The 14,946-nt window shown below is 46.7% G+C and overlaps 1 protein-coding gene across 4 annotated transcripts in view; it reads left to right on the top strand.

The window, feature by feature from the left end:
* The window catches only part of arfgef3 (ARFGEF family member 3), a 40,394-nt gene extending 25,625 nt beyond the window's left edge, over window positions 1-14,769 (top strand). For 3 of the 4 annotated variants that reach the window (XM_061911466.1, XM_061911464.1, XM_061911465.1), the window contains 19 exons: window positions 852-997; window positions 1,079-1,258; window positions 4,532-4,673; window positions 4,746-4,871; window positions 4,938-5,041; window positions 5,117-5,261; window positions 5,325-5,453; window positions 5,525-5,701; window positions 5,783-5,897; window positions 8,098-8,200; window positions 8,661-8,792; window positions 10,366-10,422; window positions 11,463-11,593; window positions 12,899-13,117; window positions 13,185-13,356; window positions 13,427-13,528; window positions 13,589-13,926; window positions 13,995-14,361; window positions 14,443-14,769. In XM_061911466.1, the coding sequence (XP_061767450.1) occupies window positions 852-997; window positions 1,079-1,258; window positions 4,532-4,673; window positions 4,746-4,871; window positions 4,938-5,041; window positions 5,117-5,261; window positions 5,325-5,453; window positions 5,525-5,701; window positions 5,783-5,897; window positions 8,098-8,200; window positions 8,661-8,792; window positions 10,366-10,422; window positions 11,463-11,593; window positions 12,899-13,117; window positions 13,185-13,356; window positions 13,427-13,528; window positions 13,589-13,926; window positions 13,995-14,361; window positions 14,443-14,634 (3,077 nt within the window). In that variant the 3' untranslated portion in view covers window positions 14,635-14,769. The remainder of the gene's footprint in view (window positions 1-851; window positions 998-1,078; window positions 1,259-4,531; window positions 4,674-4,745; window positions 4,872-4,937; window positions 5,042-5,116; window positions 5,262-5,324; window positions 5,454-5,524; window positions 5,702-5,782; window positions 5,898-8,097; window positions 8,201-8,660; window positions 8,793-10,365; window positions 10,423-11,462; window positions 11,594-12,898; window positions 13,118-13,184; window positions 13,357-13,426; window positions 13,529-13,588; window positions 13,927-13,994; window positions 14,362-14,442) is intronic. The other variant, XM_061911467.1, reaches the window with a different exon arrangement.
* The last annotated feature ends 177 nt before the right edge of the window (window positions 14,770-14,946 follow it).

Genomic DNA, 14,946 nt, shown 5'->3' with positions numbered 1-14,946 from the left:
ACCTTGTGTGTGTTATCATGTTCGATACAGGCAGTCCTGCAGAGTTTATTTCTGTGTGATATCATGTGCGATACAAGCAGTCCTGCTGCCTTTGTACTTGTGTGTGATATCACGCGCAACACAAGCAGTCCTGCAGCGTGTTTACTTGTGTGTGATATCATGTGCAATACAAGCAGTCCTGCTGCTTTTGTACTTGTGTGTGATGTCCTTATGCGATACAAGCAGTCCTGCACAGTGTTTACTGGTGTGTGATATCACGTGCAATACAAGCAGTCCTGCAGCGTGTTTACTTGTGCGTGATATCATGTCCTGCATAATTCAAAAAGTTGCGGATGGTATTTCTTCCAAGTTTCAGGGAATGTTAAAGATAAAGAACAGGTGACTTTTATAACATTTTTTCAGTTTTTAATATGGTCCACATAAAAGTAATGAATTGTGTCAAAGGTGAAAGGTACTTCTGATTCCATAACACCCTGTTCTGGATTTATTCTCCTATTCAAACAAAGAAATCTCCAAAGAAAGCTAATATATTTTAATTATTTATTTGAGACCAAAACAGAATGTGATTGTTAGCAGGAATGTTTTGGTCAAACATTGGAAAAGACAGTAATACAGCATCAATCTCAAATGAAACCCATTTTGAGAGTAACCTTTGACTAAGACACCAATACAATAAAAATAGTTATCTTCAGCATCACTACAGTCCTTGTCCCATGTTCTTAGGATGATAAAAGACCCAACAGGCCCAGGCAGTTAAGGCAAAGTAGAACACATAAGAAGCAAAAGGCACTAAAAGGTTTGTTGTGATGTTATTGATCACTCTCAGACAAAACTTGACTTTTGTCACGCAGGAGAAGCAAAGTCCACGTTGGAGCGCCACAGCGCCCTCCATCTCTTCCGTCTGGGCGAAGCCATGCTGCGTATCGTCCGAAACAAAGACCGTCCGCTACTCCACATGATGAGGGCGTGGAGTGTGGTGGCGCCACACCTGGTGGAGGTAGGTAGCAGCGCCCTCCTCCCCCGTACTGCTTGTCGCTTATGTTGAGATGAAGTGATCGGTGATCGTGTCCGACTGCAGGCGGCGTGTCACAAAGAGCGCCACGTATCCCGGAAGGCCGTGTCCTTCATCCACGATGTCCTGACGGAGGTTCTGACCAGCTGGGTGGAGCCGCCTCACTTCCACTTTAACGAAGCGCTCTTCAGACCCTTTGAGCACATCATGCAGTTGGAGCTGTGCGACGAGGACGTCCAAGACCAGGTGACCCCTTAGGGCAGGGGTAGGGAACCTATGGCTCTTGAGCCAGATGTGGCTCTTTTGATGACTGCATCTTGCTCTCAGATAAATCTTAGCTGACATTGCTTAACACGATAATTATGAATAATTCCGTTGGAATTCACAGTGCTAAAAATAACGTTCAAAATATAAAACATTCTCATGCATTTAAATCCATCCATCCGTTTCCTACCGCACCTGTTCAAGAAGTAGCATTAATGGTAAGTATTTTATGTCATGATGGGCGGGGGGTTGCAGCTTGCTGCGGGGTCGTTCTCCCAGGAAGGCAGACGGACTACTCGGGACATGGCATTTAGGTAAAAACATGACGTAATTTAAACTGAAAAAAATCCCAACAAAAATCGCTCACAGCGGAGGCATAACTTGGGCTAAGGAAGAAAGCTAACGCATAAACAGACTATGAACATAAATCAAACAAAACTTACTTGGCATGGCATGAAGCACGAAACTATGGCAAGGCATGAAACAAGTCAGCACAGAGCAAGAAAAGATCACATTGACGCCAGGGCGACTGACTGGCAAAGACAAGCTTAAATACTGCCTCTGATTAGTGCTCAGGAAGCAGGTGAGCGGGCATTTTGTCCACCAGAGACAGGTGGACAAAATGAGTAACCAAGGAAACCAGACAAGGGAGTGGAAAAAAACAGGAACTTAAAGAGTCCAAAAGACAAACAGCACATGGCCAAACAAAAACATTCAACAGACATGACATTTGATTTATTATTGATTAGCTTCAGAATAACAATGTTATTAAAAAGAATAAGAGACTTATTATACTCAAAAAATGTTGGTCTTACTTAAAAATGCACGCATTTAGTTCAATTCAGTGTTAAAAAATATGATATGGCTCTCACGAAAATACATTTTGAAATATTTGGCTTCCACGGCCCTCTCAGCCAAAAAGGTTCCCGACCCCTGCCTTAGGGTGTAGGCTCGTTCGTTGCTTTGGTTACAGTAGGCAAGGGGTTCATGTGGCCCCCTTACTGGGTGGATCCCGCGTCATATGATGAAGAATCCTTGCTCCACCTCTAAGTGACCGAGACGGCCAGTTGTCTGAAGGCTGAGCGGTCCCTGGGTGAGGTTAATAAGCGCCGACAGGGGCCTGGTCGATGTCATCTGTACCCTCCAGGGCAACCGGGGGCGGCGCCACTCGCATTATATGTGACTTGGTTGAACCACCTGTTGCGAAGGATGTTCCGGATACAGTTACTGTGAAATGCATCAAGGCGGCGAGTAGTCTCTGTGGAAAGAGTCCGAATTTCAAATCCGTACAGGAGAACTGGCACCACGTAGGAATGGTAGATGCGTATCTGTGTGGAATTTTTATCTTTACACTCCGCCAGACTCACTGGTGTGCAATTTCAGGATCCGACGACCAAGATCCGGCAAAGCATTTCTGGCAACTCCTGCGAGTTAGCAAAGTCCCAATGAAATATATTAATATTAGATAGTACTTTATTTATTCCGTCAGGAGAGTTCCTTCAGGAAAATTACAATTTTCAGCACAATCCCATTCAAGATCAGACAAACATTACAGGGAGACAGAACAGGATCGCTGACGGGTCTGCCGGCTTCCAGCGCCCCTTACAAAAAAGATGACATACAGGTAAACAGGGGGTGGTGGGGGGTGAGGGGGGGAATAGAAGATTAAAATAAAATAAAAAAAATAAAAATAAAAAAATCGGTCTTAGCCTAGGCCCTGGAGTGGGGGTGCAGACTGAGGCCAAGGGAAAAGAACAACTCATAGCCATAGTACACATCCCTCTTCCATGTGTGTAAGAGGGAAACATCAAACATCAAAGAACAGAGAGGACATTAAAGACATTAAAGCAGCAGATACAACCAGACACTTCTACATACAGCTATGAATAAAAAGTAAAATAAACATATCCACTGTGGTGGCCTCTGCGGTGTTCCACGCCATCGTCCGCCAGAGAGGAGGGAGCATGGCCAGAGACAGAAGCAGATCCAACAAAGCAACCAAGACAGCCGACTCCACACTCGGCCAATGTCCAGTCCGCATGGATGAGCGAGGATACGTCCAAGGTGACTGAGGTGTCCGACACCTGCTCACCCAGCCAAGACACCGCGGAGCCTCTCCGTCCCAGCGCTCAGTGCCAGCTCCGCATCTCCTCCAGTCACTCCAAAGCGACTCCGGTGTGGCAGAGACCCAGCAGCTGGTCTCCATGGCCAAAAGGCTCCCGGGAGGCAGATCCAGAAGTCCACAAAAAAAGCACCACAGAGGTCACGAAAGTGACACCCCTTGTCACACAGTCCCAAAGGGTCCCGGACCGAAATGCAAAAAAATATAATAACACATGAAAACGAGAGGGAAACACAAAAGGATGACACAAGAGCACAGAGCTCCTGCCTACAGCAGCCACTACAGCAGCGCCATCTTGGAAAAAAAAATATCCTCTGGGATCTTCATGCAAACACCACCTGCAGAGGAAAAGTGCAGGGCGGAATGTCAGATATTTTGGTTACCACCTCTGGAGTTCGACAGGGTTGCGTCGCCGCACCAAACCTCTTCAACATTGCGGTCGACTACTGGATCCAGAGCACACCTCACCACTGCCCCGGTCTTGGAGTCAACTTCTACTTCTGCTTCACGGACCTGTGCTACGCTGATGTTGTTGTGCTCCTCTCCACACACCTAGATACCATCACCAAAGCATTGTCGGTATTTGGGAAAAAGCCTTAGTCCTTGGCCTTGGGCAAAGACAAAACGTTCAGTCATTGTCAGACCCCAGACCACGTCAGTACCATCCAAGATCGGCTGGTCGAATCAGTCGAAGACTTTGTTTATCTTGGATCCAAAATTGCCAGATCATGCTTGTCGGATCCTGAAGTTGTAGGTCGTTAGATGAAAAGTGGGGGTTAATCATTTTCCAATGCAGTCTGCTGAAATCCACCACTCTTCCAAACTTGCCAGATCATGCTTGTCGGATCCTGAAGTTGCAGGTCGTTAGATAAAAAGTGGGTGTTAATCCTTTTCCTATGCAGTCAGCTGAAATCCACCAGTCTTCATAAAAACTGACTCTGTGGTTAAAGTTGGAATTGCCACAAAACTATTTGAGATATTCAACTCTACTACTCAGCTAAAGTGGATAGTGCACGCTCCCAATTTGTCAGATTTCATGTACCGGGTGAACCGCGACGAACAGGGCCTTATGACTCCCCTTCCGACTGTAGCAAAGGTAGCCACGGTTGTCGTCTTGCGGTCGACTTGTGCAGGTGGTGACGTCCATCGGCGAGCTGGTGGAGATGTGTTCGCCTAAAATCCTGTCCGGATGGCGGCCTCTGTTCAGCGCTTTGAGGACTGTGCACGCCGCCAAGATGGAGGTCAAAGACTACCTGCTGGGAGAATATTCCGTGGGTACGTGTGACACGTGCGAGCAGTTCTTTGGGAGCGCTCTTGGAGTCAACGGGATGTTTGTGGTTTGAGCAGGCGTCAAGTGTCAGGCACCGGTCTTTGATGTCTTCGAGGCGTTCATCAGCACGGACAACATCCAGGTGTTTGCCAACGCCGCCACAGACTATATCATATGCCTGATGAAGTTCGTCAAAGGTTTAGGTCAGTGCTTTTGATGTGGTGTCATGTGACAGGAAGTCTATACCTGACATGTCTGTGCCTTCCTAGGCGAGGTGGACTACAGGGAGATCGGCGACTGTGTCCAGGCATCGTCCTCCAGCTCCACCGATCTCTGCTTGCCGGCGCTCGACTACCTGCACAGATGTTCTCAGGTGCAACTTCCTGTTGTGGCTTCCAGCTTCCTGTTGTCGTCGGTCACGTGACACTTGTCCCGCTCTTCCTCCCAGCTGCTGGCCAACATTTACAAGATGCCATCCAAGCCCGTCTTCCTGGGGGCGCGCCTTGCCAGCCTGCCCTCCAGGACACACGAACACTCGACGGGCAGCGAGGACGGCCTGGACGGCGTCCTGCAGGAGTTTGACGACAACACGGGTGAGGATGGCGTTCTTTCCGCCCCTTCACGCTGATGCGTGACAGCTTGGTGATGTCCCGCAGGTCTGATCCAGGTGTGGATCCTGCTGTTAGAACAACTGACGGCGGCCGTCTCCAACTGTCCTCGTCAACACCAGCCTCCCACCTTGGAGATGCTCTTCCTGCTTCTGCGAGAGGTCGCCGTCGTGCCAGGTGATCTTTCCTTGTTACTGGCGGTAACTTCACCTCCGCCGGCATGGAATCGTTCACGTCCATCTCTGCAGGTCCGGGGTTCGCCATCTTTGCTGTGGTCCAGCTGCTGATTCCTGTGATGTCGCTGTGGCTGCAGCGTAGCCACGGCGACCACGCCTACTGGGACGTGGCGGCGGCCAATTTCAAACACGCCATCGGACTGTGCTGCGAGCTGGTGGTGGAGCACGTCAACACCTTCATACACACAGGTGCTGCACTTCACATGTCGTCTCGACGTAGCCTCGTCACAGCCCACATGACACTGCGTCTTGTGTTATTGTGTGTGTCAGATGTGGGTTGTGAGTCCCTGATCAACGTGATGCTGAGAGACGTCTTCAAGCTGCTGGTGGCTTGTGTCTCTCAAGCGGCAGAGAGCATTTCCAGAGTGGGCTGCTCCTGCATCAGGTGACGCGTTGTGACTGCTTCCTGTCTGTGACTGTGCCAGTAAGTGTGTTTGTGCACGTGGGCGAATAAGTGTGGTTCTAACTGTTCTTCTGACTGGTTCTAACTGTTCTTCTGACTGGTTCTAAATGTTCTTCTGAATGGTTCTAACTGTTCTTCTGAATGGTTCTAAGTTATTTTCTGACTGGTTCTAACTTCTTCTGGCTGATGCTCCTGCATCGGGTGACGCGCTGTGACTGCTTCCTGTCTGTGACTGTGCCAGTAAGTGTGTTTGTGCACGTGCACGAACAAGTGTGGTTCTAACTGTTCTTCTGACTGGTTCTAAATGTTCTTCTGAATGGTCCTAACTGTTCTTCTGAATGGTTCTAACTTCTTTTCTGACTGGTTCTAACTTCTTCTGGCTGGTTTGAACTGTTCTTCTAACTGGCTGTAACTGTTCTTCTGACTAGTTCTAACTTCTTTTCTGACTGTTCTAACTTATTCTGGCTGGTTCGAACTATTCTTCTGACATCCTCTAACTGTTCTTCTGACTGGTTCTAACTTCTGTTCTGATTGGTTGTAACTGTTCTTCTGACTGGTTCTGACTTCTTTTCTGATTGGTTGTAACTGTTCTTCTGATATGCTCTAACTGTTCTTCTGACTGGTTCTAACTTCTGTTCTGATTGGTTGTAACTGTTCTTCTGAATGGTTATAACTTCTCTTCTGACTGGTTATAACTTCTCTTCTGGCTAGTTCTAACTGGTCTTATGACTGGTTGTAACTGTTCTTCTGATTGGTTCTAACTTCTCTTCTGGCTGGTTCTAACAAAATGTTATTTTGTTATTTTAACATTTTGACTGGTTCTAACTGTTCTTTTGACTAATTCTAAATGTTCTTTTGACTGATTCTCATTATTCTTCTGGATTATTCAAATTTCTCTTCTGACTGGATCTAACTTCTCTTCTGACTGGATCTAACTTATCTTCTGACTGGTTCTAACTTATCTTCCGACTGGTTGTAACTGTCCTTGTGACTGGTTCTAACTGTACTTCTGATTGGTTCTAACTTCTCTTCTTACTGGTTCTAACCTATCTTCTGATTGGTTCTAACTGTTCTTCCGACTGTATCAAACTTCTCTTCTGACTGGTTCTAACTTCTCTTCTGATTGGTTCTAACAGTTCTTCTGAATGGTTCTAACTTCTTTTCTGACTGGTTCTAACTGTACTTCTGAATGGTTATAACTTCTCTTCTGACTGGTTGTAACTTCTCTTCTGGCTAGTTCTAACTGGTCTTCTGACTGGTTCTAACTGTTTTTCTGATTTGTCCTAACTTCTCTTCTGGCTGGTTCTAACTAAACAGTTTAAATGCTATTTTGTTATTTTAACATTTTGACTGGTTTTAACTGTTCTTCTGACTAATTCTAAATGTTCTTCTGACTGGTTCTCACTATTCTTCTGAATGATTCCAACTTCTCTTCAGACTGGATCTAACTTCTCTTCAGACTGGATCTAACTTCTCTTCTGACTGGTTCTAACTTCTCTTCTAACTGGTTCTAACTTATCTTCCGACTGGTTGTAACTGTCCTTGAGACTGGTTCTAACTGTACTTCTGATTGTTTCTAACTTCTCTTCTGACTGGTTCTAACTTTTCTTTTGATTGGTTCTAACTGTTCATTTGACTGAATCGAACTTCTCTTCTGACTGGTTCTAACTTTCCTTCTGACTGGTTCTAACTTCTCCTCTGACTAGTGTTAACCGTGCTTCTGACTGATTCTAACTGTTCTTCTGACTAATTCTAATTCTGACTAGTTCTATCTTCTCTTTTTACTGGTTCTAACTGTTCTTCTGATTGGTTCTAACTGTCTTTCTAACTTCTTCTAACTGTTCTTCTGGCTGGTTCAAACTGTTCATCTGACAGGTTCTATCTTTTCTCACTGTTTCTAACTTTTCGTCTGACTAATTCTAACTATTCTTCTGACTGGTTGTAACTGTACTTCTGACTGGTTTTAACAGTTTTTCTGACTAGCTCTAACTGTTCTTTGGACTGGTTCTAACTTCCTGTCTTCTGTCAGCAAGTGTGTGTGTGTGTATGTGTGTGTGGGTGTGTGTGTGTTTGTGTGCGAGCATGCAAGTGTGTGTGTTAGTGTGTGGGTGTGTGTGCGTGCGAGCGTGCATTCAATCATGTGTGCAGCAGTTAACGTGTTGTGTTGGCATGCTGGCTGTAGGTATATTCTGGTGACAGTGGGTCCCGTATTCACTGAGGAAATGTGGAGGTTGGCATGCTGTGCCCTGCAGGACGCCTTCTCCGCTACCTTAGAACCCGTCAAGGTACAAACACACACACACACACACACACACACACACACACACATACTCATTGAAGAGCATCGTGGGTATTTAAGTTTAGCGCTGAACGCTTAGATATTTAGCTGTGTGTGTGTGTGTTTGTGTGTGCGCGTGCGTGCGTGTGTGTGCGTGCGTGCATGTGTGCTAGATGTGTGTGTCAGTCACTGCAGATGTAAAACTCTTAAGCGGCTTTACAGCTTACATACAGCCACATCTGCATGTGTGTGTGTGTGTGTGTGTGTGTGTGTGTGTGTGTGTGTGTGTGTGTGTGTGTGTGTTTCGCAAGCAGCAAGGTCAGTGTCCTCGCATGAACACACACACACACACACACACATCTCGCACATTAAGTATGAAGAAGAACAGGTAGTTAACTACAGTATCTCAAGGAGCATAAAGCTAATATTTAGACTCCATTACTGCATGACTGTCTGTGTGTCCTCAGAACCTTCTGGCGTGTTTTCGGAGCGGTTCTGACAGTTTCTGCGGAGACGCCTGTGAGGTCAAAGTGGCCGCCCCCTCGTCCTCGCCAGCAGCGGAGGCCGAGTACTTGAGGATCAAAGCCATGGCCCAGCAGGTGGGGGTCACTTCCTGTCTAAAAACGCTGGACCACTCACCTACTTGCTGGTCTCACTGTTCTTCTGACTGGTTCTAACTGTTCTTTTGACTGGTTCTAACTGTTCTTCTGGCTGGATTCTATCTTCTTTTCTGACTGGTTGTTACTGTTCTTCTGACTGGTTCTAACTGTTCTTCTGGCTGGATTCTATCTTCTTTTCTGACTGGTTTTAACTGTTCTTCTGACTGGTTCTAACGGTTCTTCTGGCTGGATGATATCTTCTTTTCTGACTGGTTCTAACTTTTCTTCTGACTGGTTCTAACTGTTCTTTTGGTTGGATTTTATCTTCTTTTCTGACTGGTTGTAACTGTTCTTCTGACTGGTTCCAACTGTTCTTCTGGCTGGATTCTATCTTCTTTTCTGACTTGTTCTAACTGTTCTTCTGACTTGTTGTAACATCTCTTCTGACTGGTTGTAACTGTTCTTCTGACTGGTTCAAACTGTTCTTCTGGCTGGATTATATCTTCTTTTCTGACTGGTTCTAGCTGTTCTTCTGACTGGTTCTAACATCTCTTCTGACTGGTTGTAGCTGTTCTTCTGAGTGGTTTTAACTGTTCTTCTGGCTGGATTATATCTTCTTTTCTGACTGGTTCTACCTGTTCTTCTGGCTGGATTTTATTTTCTTTTCTGACTGGTTGTAACTGTTCTTCTGACTGGTTCCAACTGTTCTTCTGGCTGGATTCTATCTTCTTTTCTGACTGGTTCTAAATGTTCTTCTGACTGGTTCTAACTGTTCTTCTGGCTGGATTCTATCTTCTTTTCTGACAGGTTCTAACTGTTCTTATGACTGGTTCTAACTGTTCTTATGACTGGTTCCAACTGTTCTTATGACTTGTTCTAACTGTTCTTCTGACTGGTTCTAACTGTTCTTATAACTTCATTCTATCTTATTTTCTGACTGGTTCTTACTGTTCTTCTGACTGGTTCTATCTGTTCTTCTGACTGGATTCAGTCTTCTTTTCTGACTAGGTCTTACTATTCTTCTTACTGGTTCTAATTGGTCTTCTGACGAGTTCTTACTGGTTCTAACTGTTTTCTGACTGGATTCTATCTTATTTTCTAACTGGTTCTAAATGTTCTTCTGACTGGTTCTAACTGTTCTTCTGACTTGGTCTTACTCTTCTTCTCGCTGGTTCTAACTGCTCTTCTGACTGTTTCTTACTGTTATTGTGACTGGTTCTAACTGTTCTTCTGGCTGGATTGTATCTTCTTTTCTGACTACTTATAACTGTTCTTCTAACTGTATCTAACTGTTCTTCTAGCTGGTTCTAACTGTTGTTCTGACTAGGTGTAACTGTTTTTCTCTTACTGGATGTAACTGTTCTTCGAACTGGATCTAACTGTTCTTCTGACTGGATCTAACTGTTCTTCTTATTGGATCTAAAAGTTCTTCTAACTGGTTTTCTGACCAATTCTAACTGTTCCTCTGACCACATCTAGCACATTAAGCCTCAAAGAAGAACATGTAGTTAACTAACTCAAGGAGCATAACGCTAATATTTAGACTCCTATGTGACTGTCTGTGTGTCTTCAGAATCTCCTGGCGAGTTTTTGGAGCGGTTCTGACAGTTTCTACAGAAACGCCTGTGAGGTCAAAGTGGCCGCCCCCTTTTTTGACCAATTGTAACTGTTCTTCTGACCAATTCTAACTGTTCTTCTGACTAGTTCTAACTGTTCTTCTGACTGGATTCTATATGTTCTTCTGACTGGTTCTAACATCTCTTCTGACTGGTTCTAACTGGTCTTCTTATTGGTTCTAACTGTTCTTCTGACTGGTTCTAACTGTTCTTCTAACTAGTTCTAACTGTTCTTCTGACTAGTTCTTACTGTTCTTGTGACTAGTTTTTACTGTTAGTCTGACTAGTTCTAACTGTTCTTCTGACTAATTCTTACTGTTCTTCTGATTGGTGTTAACTTGTTTTTTGGGCTATTTCTTACTGTTCTTTTGGCTATTTCTAACTGAACTGACAGGTTCTAACTTCTCTACTGATTTAGTGTTCTTCGGACTAGTTCTTACTGTTTGACTGGTTGAGTTTAACTGTTCCCAGGGGCGCCGCTAGGGATTTTGGGTCCCATGAAAATAATCTTTACAGGGCCCCTGTATCTTTACAGGACCCCTCTGTATTATAATTTCATCATCATTAGGGGCCTCTCTGGGTCCCCCGCAATCATGGGCCCCTAAAATCCGTCTCCTTTACCCCCCCTTTTCAGCGCCCCTGACTGTTCTTATGATTGGTTGTAACTCTTCTTCTGGCTGGTTGTAACTGTTCTTGTGACTGGATTCTATACTCTCTTCTGACTGGTTCTAACTGTTCTTCTGACTAGTTGTAACTTCTCTTCTGACTGGTTCTAACTGTTCTTCTGACTAGTTGTAACTTCTCTTCTGACTGGTTCTAACTGGTCTTCGTATTGGTTCTAACTGTTCGTCTGACAAGTTTTTACTGTTAGTCTAACTAGTTCTATATGTTCTCGTGACTGGTTCTAACTTTTCTTCTGGTGTATCGTAACCGTTCTTTTGGCTATATCTAACTGTTCTTCTGACAGGTTCTAACTTCTCTTCTGATTTACTGTTCTTCTGACTGGTTCTAACTGGTCTTCTGATTCGTTCTAACTAGTCCAATCATTTTGCAGGTGTTCATGTTGGACAGTCAATGTTCTCCAAAGACACCCAACAACAAGGACGGTTTTGAGCACGCTCAGTCGTGTGTTTTGATCATTGAGTTGCCACCTGACCACCACTCCACTGGGCATGCTCCGAAGAGGTGATCTACACACACACACACACACACACACACACACACACACACACACAAAAGTACTCCCGTTACTAAATGATGTCTTTGTTTTTTTGTGCTGCTCTTTAGGAAAGTTGGGTAAGACACATCGCACTACTACTCTGCATACTTGGTACTACTGTAAACACATTGTAGTACTAATCAACACACTTAGTGATACTATTGTACACACTTGGTAGTACTGTAAACACATTGTAGTACTACTCAACACACTTGGTGATACTATTGTACACACTTGGTAGTACTGTAAACACATATTAGTACTGCTGTACACACTTGGTACTACTGCACACACATAGTACTACTGCACACACATAGTACTACTATACACACTTTGTAGTACTACACACTCATTTTATTACTACTGTTCACACTTGGTAGTACTGTACACACATTATATTACAACTGTACACACTTGGTAGTACTATTGTACACACTTGATACTTGGTACTACTGCACACACATTGTTGTACTACTGTACACACTTGGTAGTACTGCACACACATATTACAACTGTACACACTTGATACTACTGCATAATAGTACTATAGTATACTATACTATAGTATAGTATACTATAATAGCATAATAGTATATAATAGTACTAATGTACACACTTGGTAGTACTGCACACACATAGTAGTACTACTTTACGCACTTGGTAGTACTGCACAAACATTGTATTACTACTGTACACACTTGGTAGTACTGTACAAACATTGTATTGCTACTGCGCAAACTTTGTAGTACTACTGTTTACACTTGGTAGTACTGCACACACATTATATTACAACTGTACACACTTGGTAGTACTACTGTACACACTTGATACTACTGTATAATAGTACTATAGTATACTGTAGTAGCATAATAGTACATAATAGTACTACTATACACACTTGGTAGTACTGAACACACATAGTAGTACTACTGTACACACTTGGTAGTACTGCACAAACATTGTATTACTACTGTACACACTTGGTAGTACTGTACAAACATTGTATTGCTACTGCGCAAACTTTGTAGTACTACTGTTTACACTTGGTAGTACTGCACACATATTATATTAAAACTGTACACACTTGGTAGTACTACTGTACACACTTGGTAGTTCTGCACAAACTTGGTAGTACTGCTCTACACAATAAATAGTACAACTGTACACACTTGGTAGTAGTGTAAAGACATTGTAGTACTGCTGCACACAATGAATAGCACTACTGTACACACATTGTAGTAGCGCCATCAGTATTGTTTGTGCTGCCGCAGGATTCCGTTCAGGACCATCGTGGTCAGCCTGCTGTCCCATCAGGTTCTGCTCCAGAACTTGTCCGACATCCTCTTGGAGGAGTTTGTCAAGCAGCCTGAAGGTCAGGAGAGGGCGACGCCCGTCACCCCTGACCCTGGGCGACCCGCGGCGGGCTTCCTGCGCTACGTGTCCATGACCAACCTTTCCATCATCCTGGACCTGCTGCTGGACTCGTACAGGTGAGTGCGACTCGGCCGCCCGCCTGGCGCGCACCACAACCCTCAAGCGCGCGCGCCTCGTCCACAGGACGGCGCGGGACTTTGACACCCGCCCGGGCCTCAAGTACCTGCTGATGAAGGTGTCGGGCGTGTGCGGCGCCGCCAACCTCTACCGCCAGTCCGCCATGAGCTTCAGCCTTTACGTGCAGACGCTGCTGAGCGCCATCTTGAGCCAGGCGGACGCCATGACGGCCCAGCAGGTACCAGGCGGGCTGTTAGCCCCCCCGCCTCCTTGGCGTCCCGGGATTTCACTCTCACCTTTCTCGCTAGGTGAAGAGGATGCTTTATGAGGAAGAGGAGGGAAGCTCCGACTCTTCTCATCCTGGATCGGCGTCCTCAGAGGACGAGGACATCTTTGAAGAGACGGCACAGGTGACACACACACACACACACGCACACACACACACGCACTGATGCACGGGTCACCATCAGGTGAGTCCCCCCCGCGGACGGGACCAGCGCCACCAGTGGCGAGCCGCCATGACGTCCCTGAGCGTAGCGCCAGGGGGCGGCGCCGACTGGGCGTGGCTGGTCAAGCGTCTCCACAAGCTTTGCGCGGACTTGTGCAGCAGCTACATCCAGATGCACCGCGACCTGGAGAGCGCGCTGGAGGACACGCCCCTGCCGCCACCCCCGCCCCGGGGCGCCGATCCCGCCTTCTTCCTGCCGCTTTTCCAGTCCGAGGCCTCCACCCCCACGTCGCCGAGTCAGACGGCGGAGACGAGCACGGCGTCGCCAGGGGACACGCCCACTCAGAGTCCAGGATACAGGTGGGACGTGGTGTCATGCGACGGTCTTCCCGGCCGAACGCCTGACCCGCTTTCTGTCCGCTTCGCAGCTGCACAGGAAGTCTCCCTCACAGCTTCCTGAGCGGGCGCGGCTCTTCTTGGGGCCGAAGGAAGGACTGGTGGGAGAGCGCGGGCAGCAAACTGTACTCCATGGCAGCGGACCGCAGCTTCAGCAAGCTGGTGAGCGACTACAAGCGCAGGAAGCAGCAGAACCACCTCCACCGCGGCGCCAGGGAGGGGAGGGGCCCTGTGGAGCCGCCCCAGAGGCCCCAGCAGCTGGTGGACAAGCAAGGACCCCCGCTGAGGCACTCGGTCAGCGCCGGACCAGAAGTCCTAAGGCAGGAGAACCGCTCGCGTTCCGGCTCCACCTTCAGTTCTCACGGCGTGTCTCTGAGGGACGCCGAGGCCCAGATCCAGGTAAGCGTCATTCCGGTTGTCCCGGCAACCGCCTCCTCTGTGTCGTGCTAGGAACCATCCGGAACGTGTCTCGCCCCGCAGGCCTGGACCAACATGGTGCTGACCGTCCTCAACCAGGTCCTCCTGTTGTCCGACTCCACCTTCCTGGCGCTGCAGCCGGCGCTCTACCCCAGCCTCAGCCAGCTGGCATGCCACGTGGCTGACAACCGCGTGCGCCAAGCGCTGCGCGAGTGGCTGGGCCGCGTGGGCAGACTCTATGACATCGTGGCCTGACCGCCGAGACGGCGTCGGCGCCGCTAACTTCGCCCAAAGATGATGATGTCGTTTGTTCGGAATATTATTTATCACTTCCTGTATTTGTTGTGCGTGTTCTCCGCTTGATTAAACATTGTGATGAGCAGCACTCCACCAATCACCCCTGACCTAGTGCAGATGGGAGGGGCGGAGCCTTCATAGCGGGGTTTTGATCTTGTGACTCCCCCGGTTTAGGCCGAGTTCATGGCGTCCAATAAGAGCACAATTTAAGACTCTTTCAAGAGAGTCGTATCTTAAAGAGTCGTTCAAGTCAACAATCAGCGCTGACCC

Source organism: Nerophis ophidion, linkage group LG09 (assembly GCF_033978795.1).
Source record: "Nerophis ophidion isolate RoL-2023_Sa linkage group LG09, RoL_Noph_v1.0, whole genome shotgun sequence".
Taxonomy (NCBI): Eukaryota; Metazoa; Chordata; class Actinopteri; order Syngnathiformes; family Syngnathidae; genus Nerophis; species Nerophis ophidion.
This window is presented reverse-complemented; position numbering and strand designations above follow the sequence as displayed.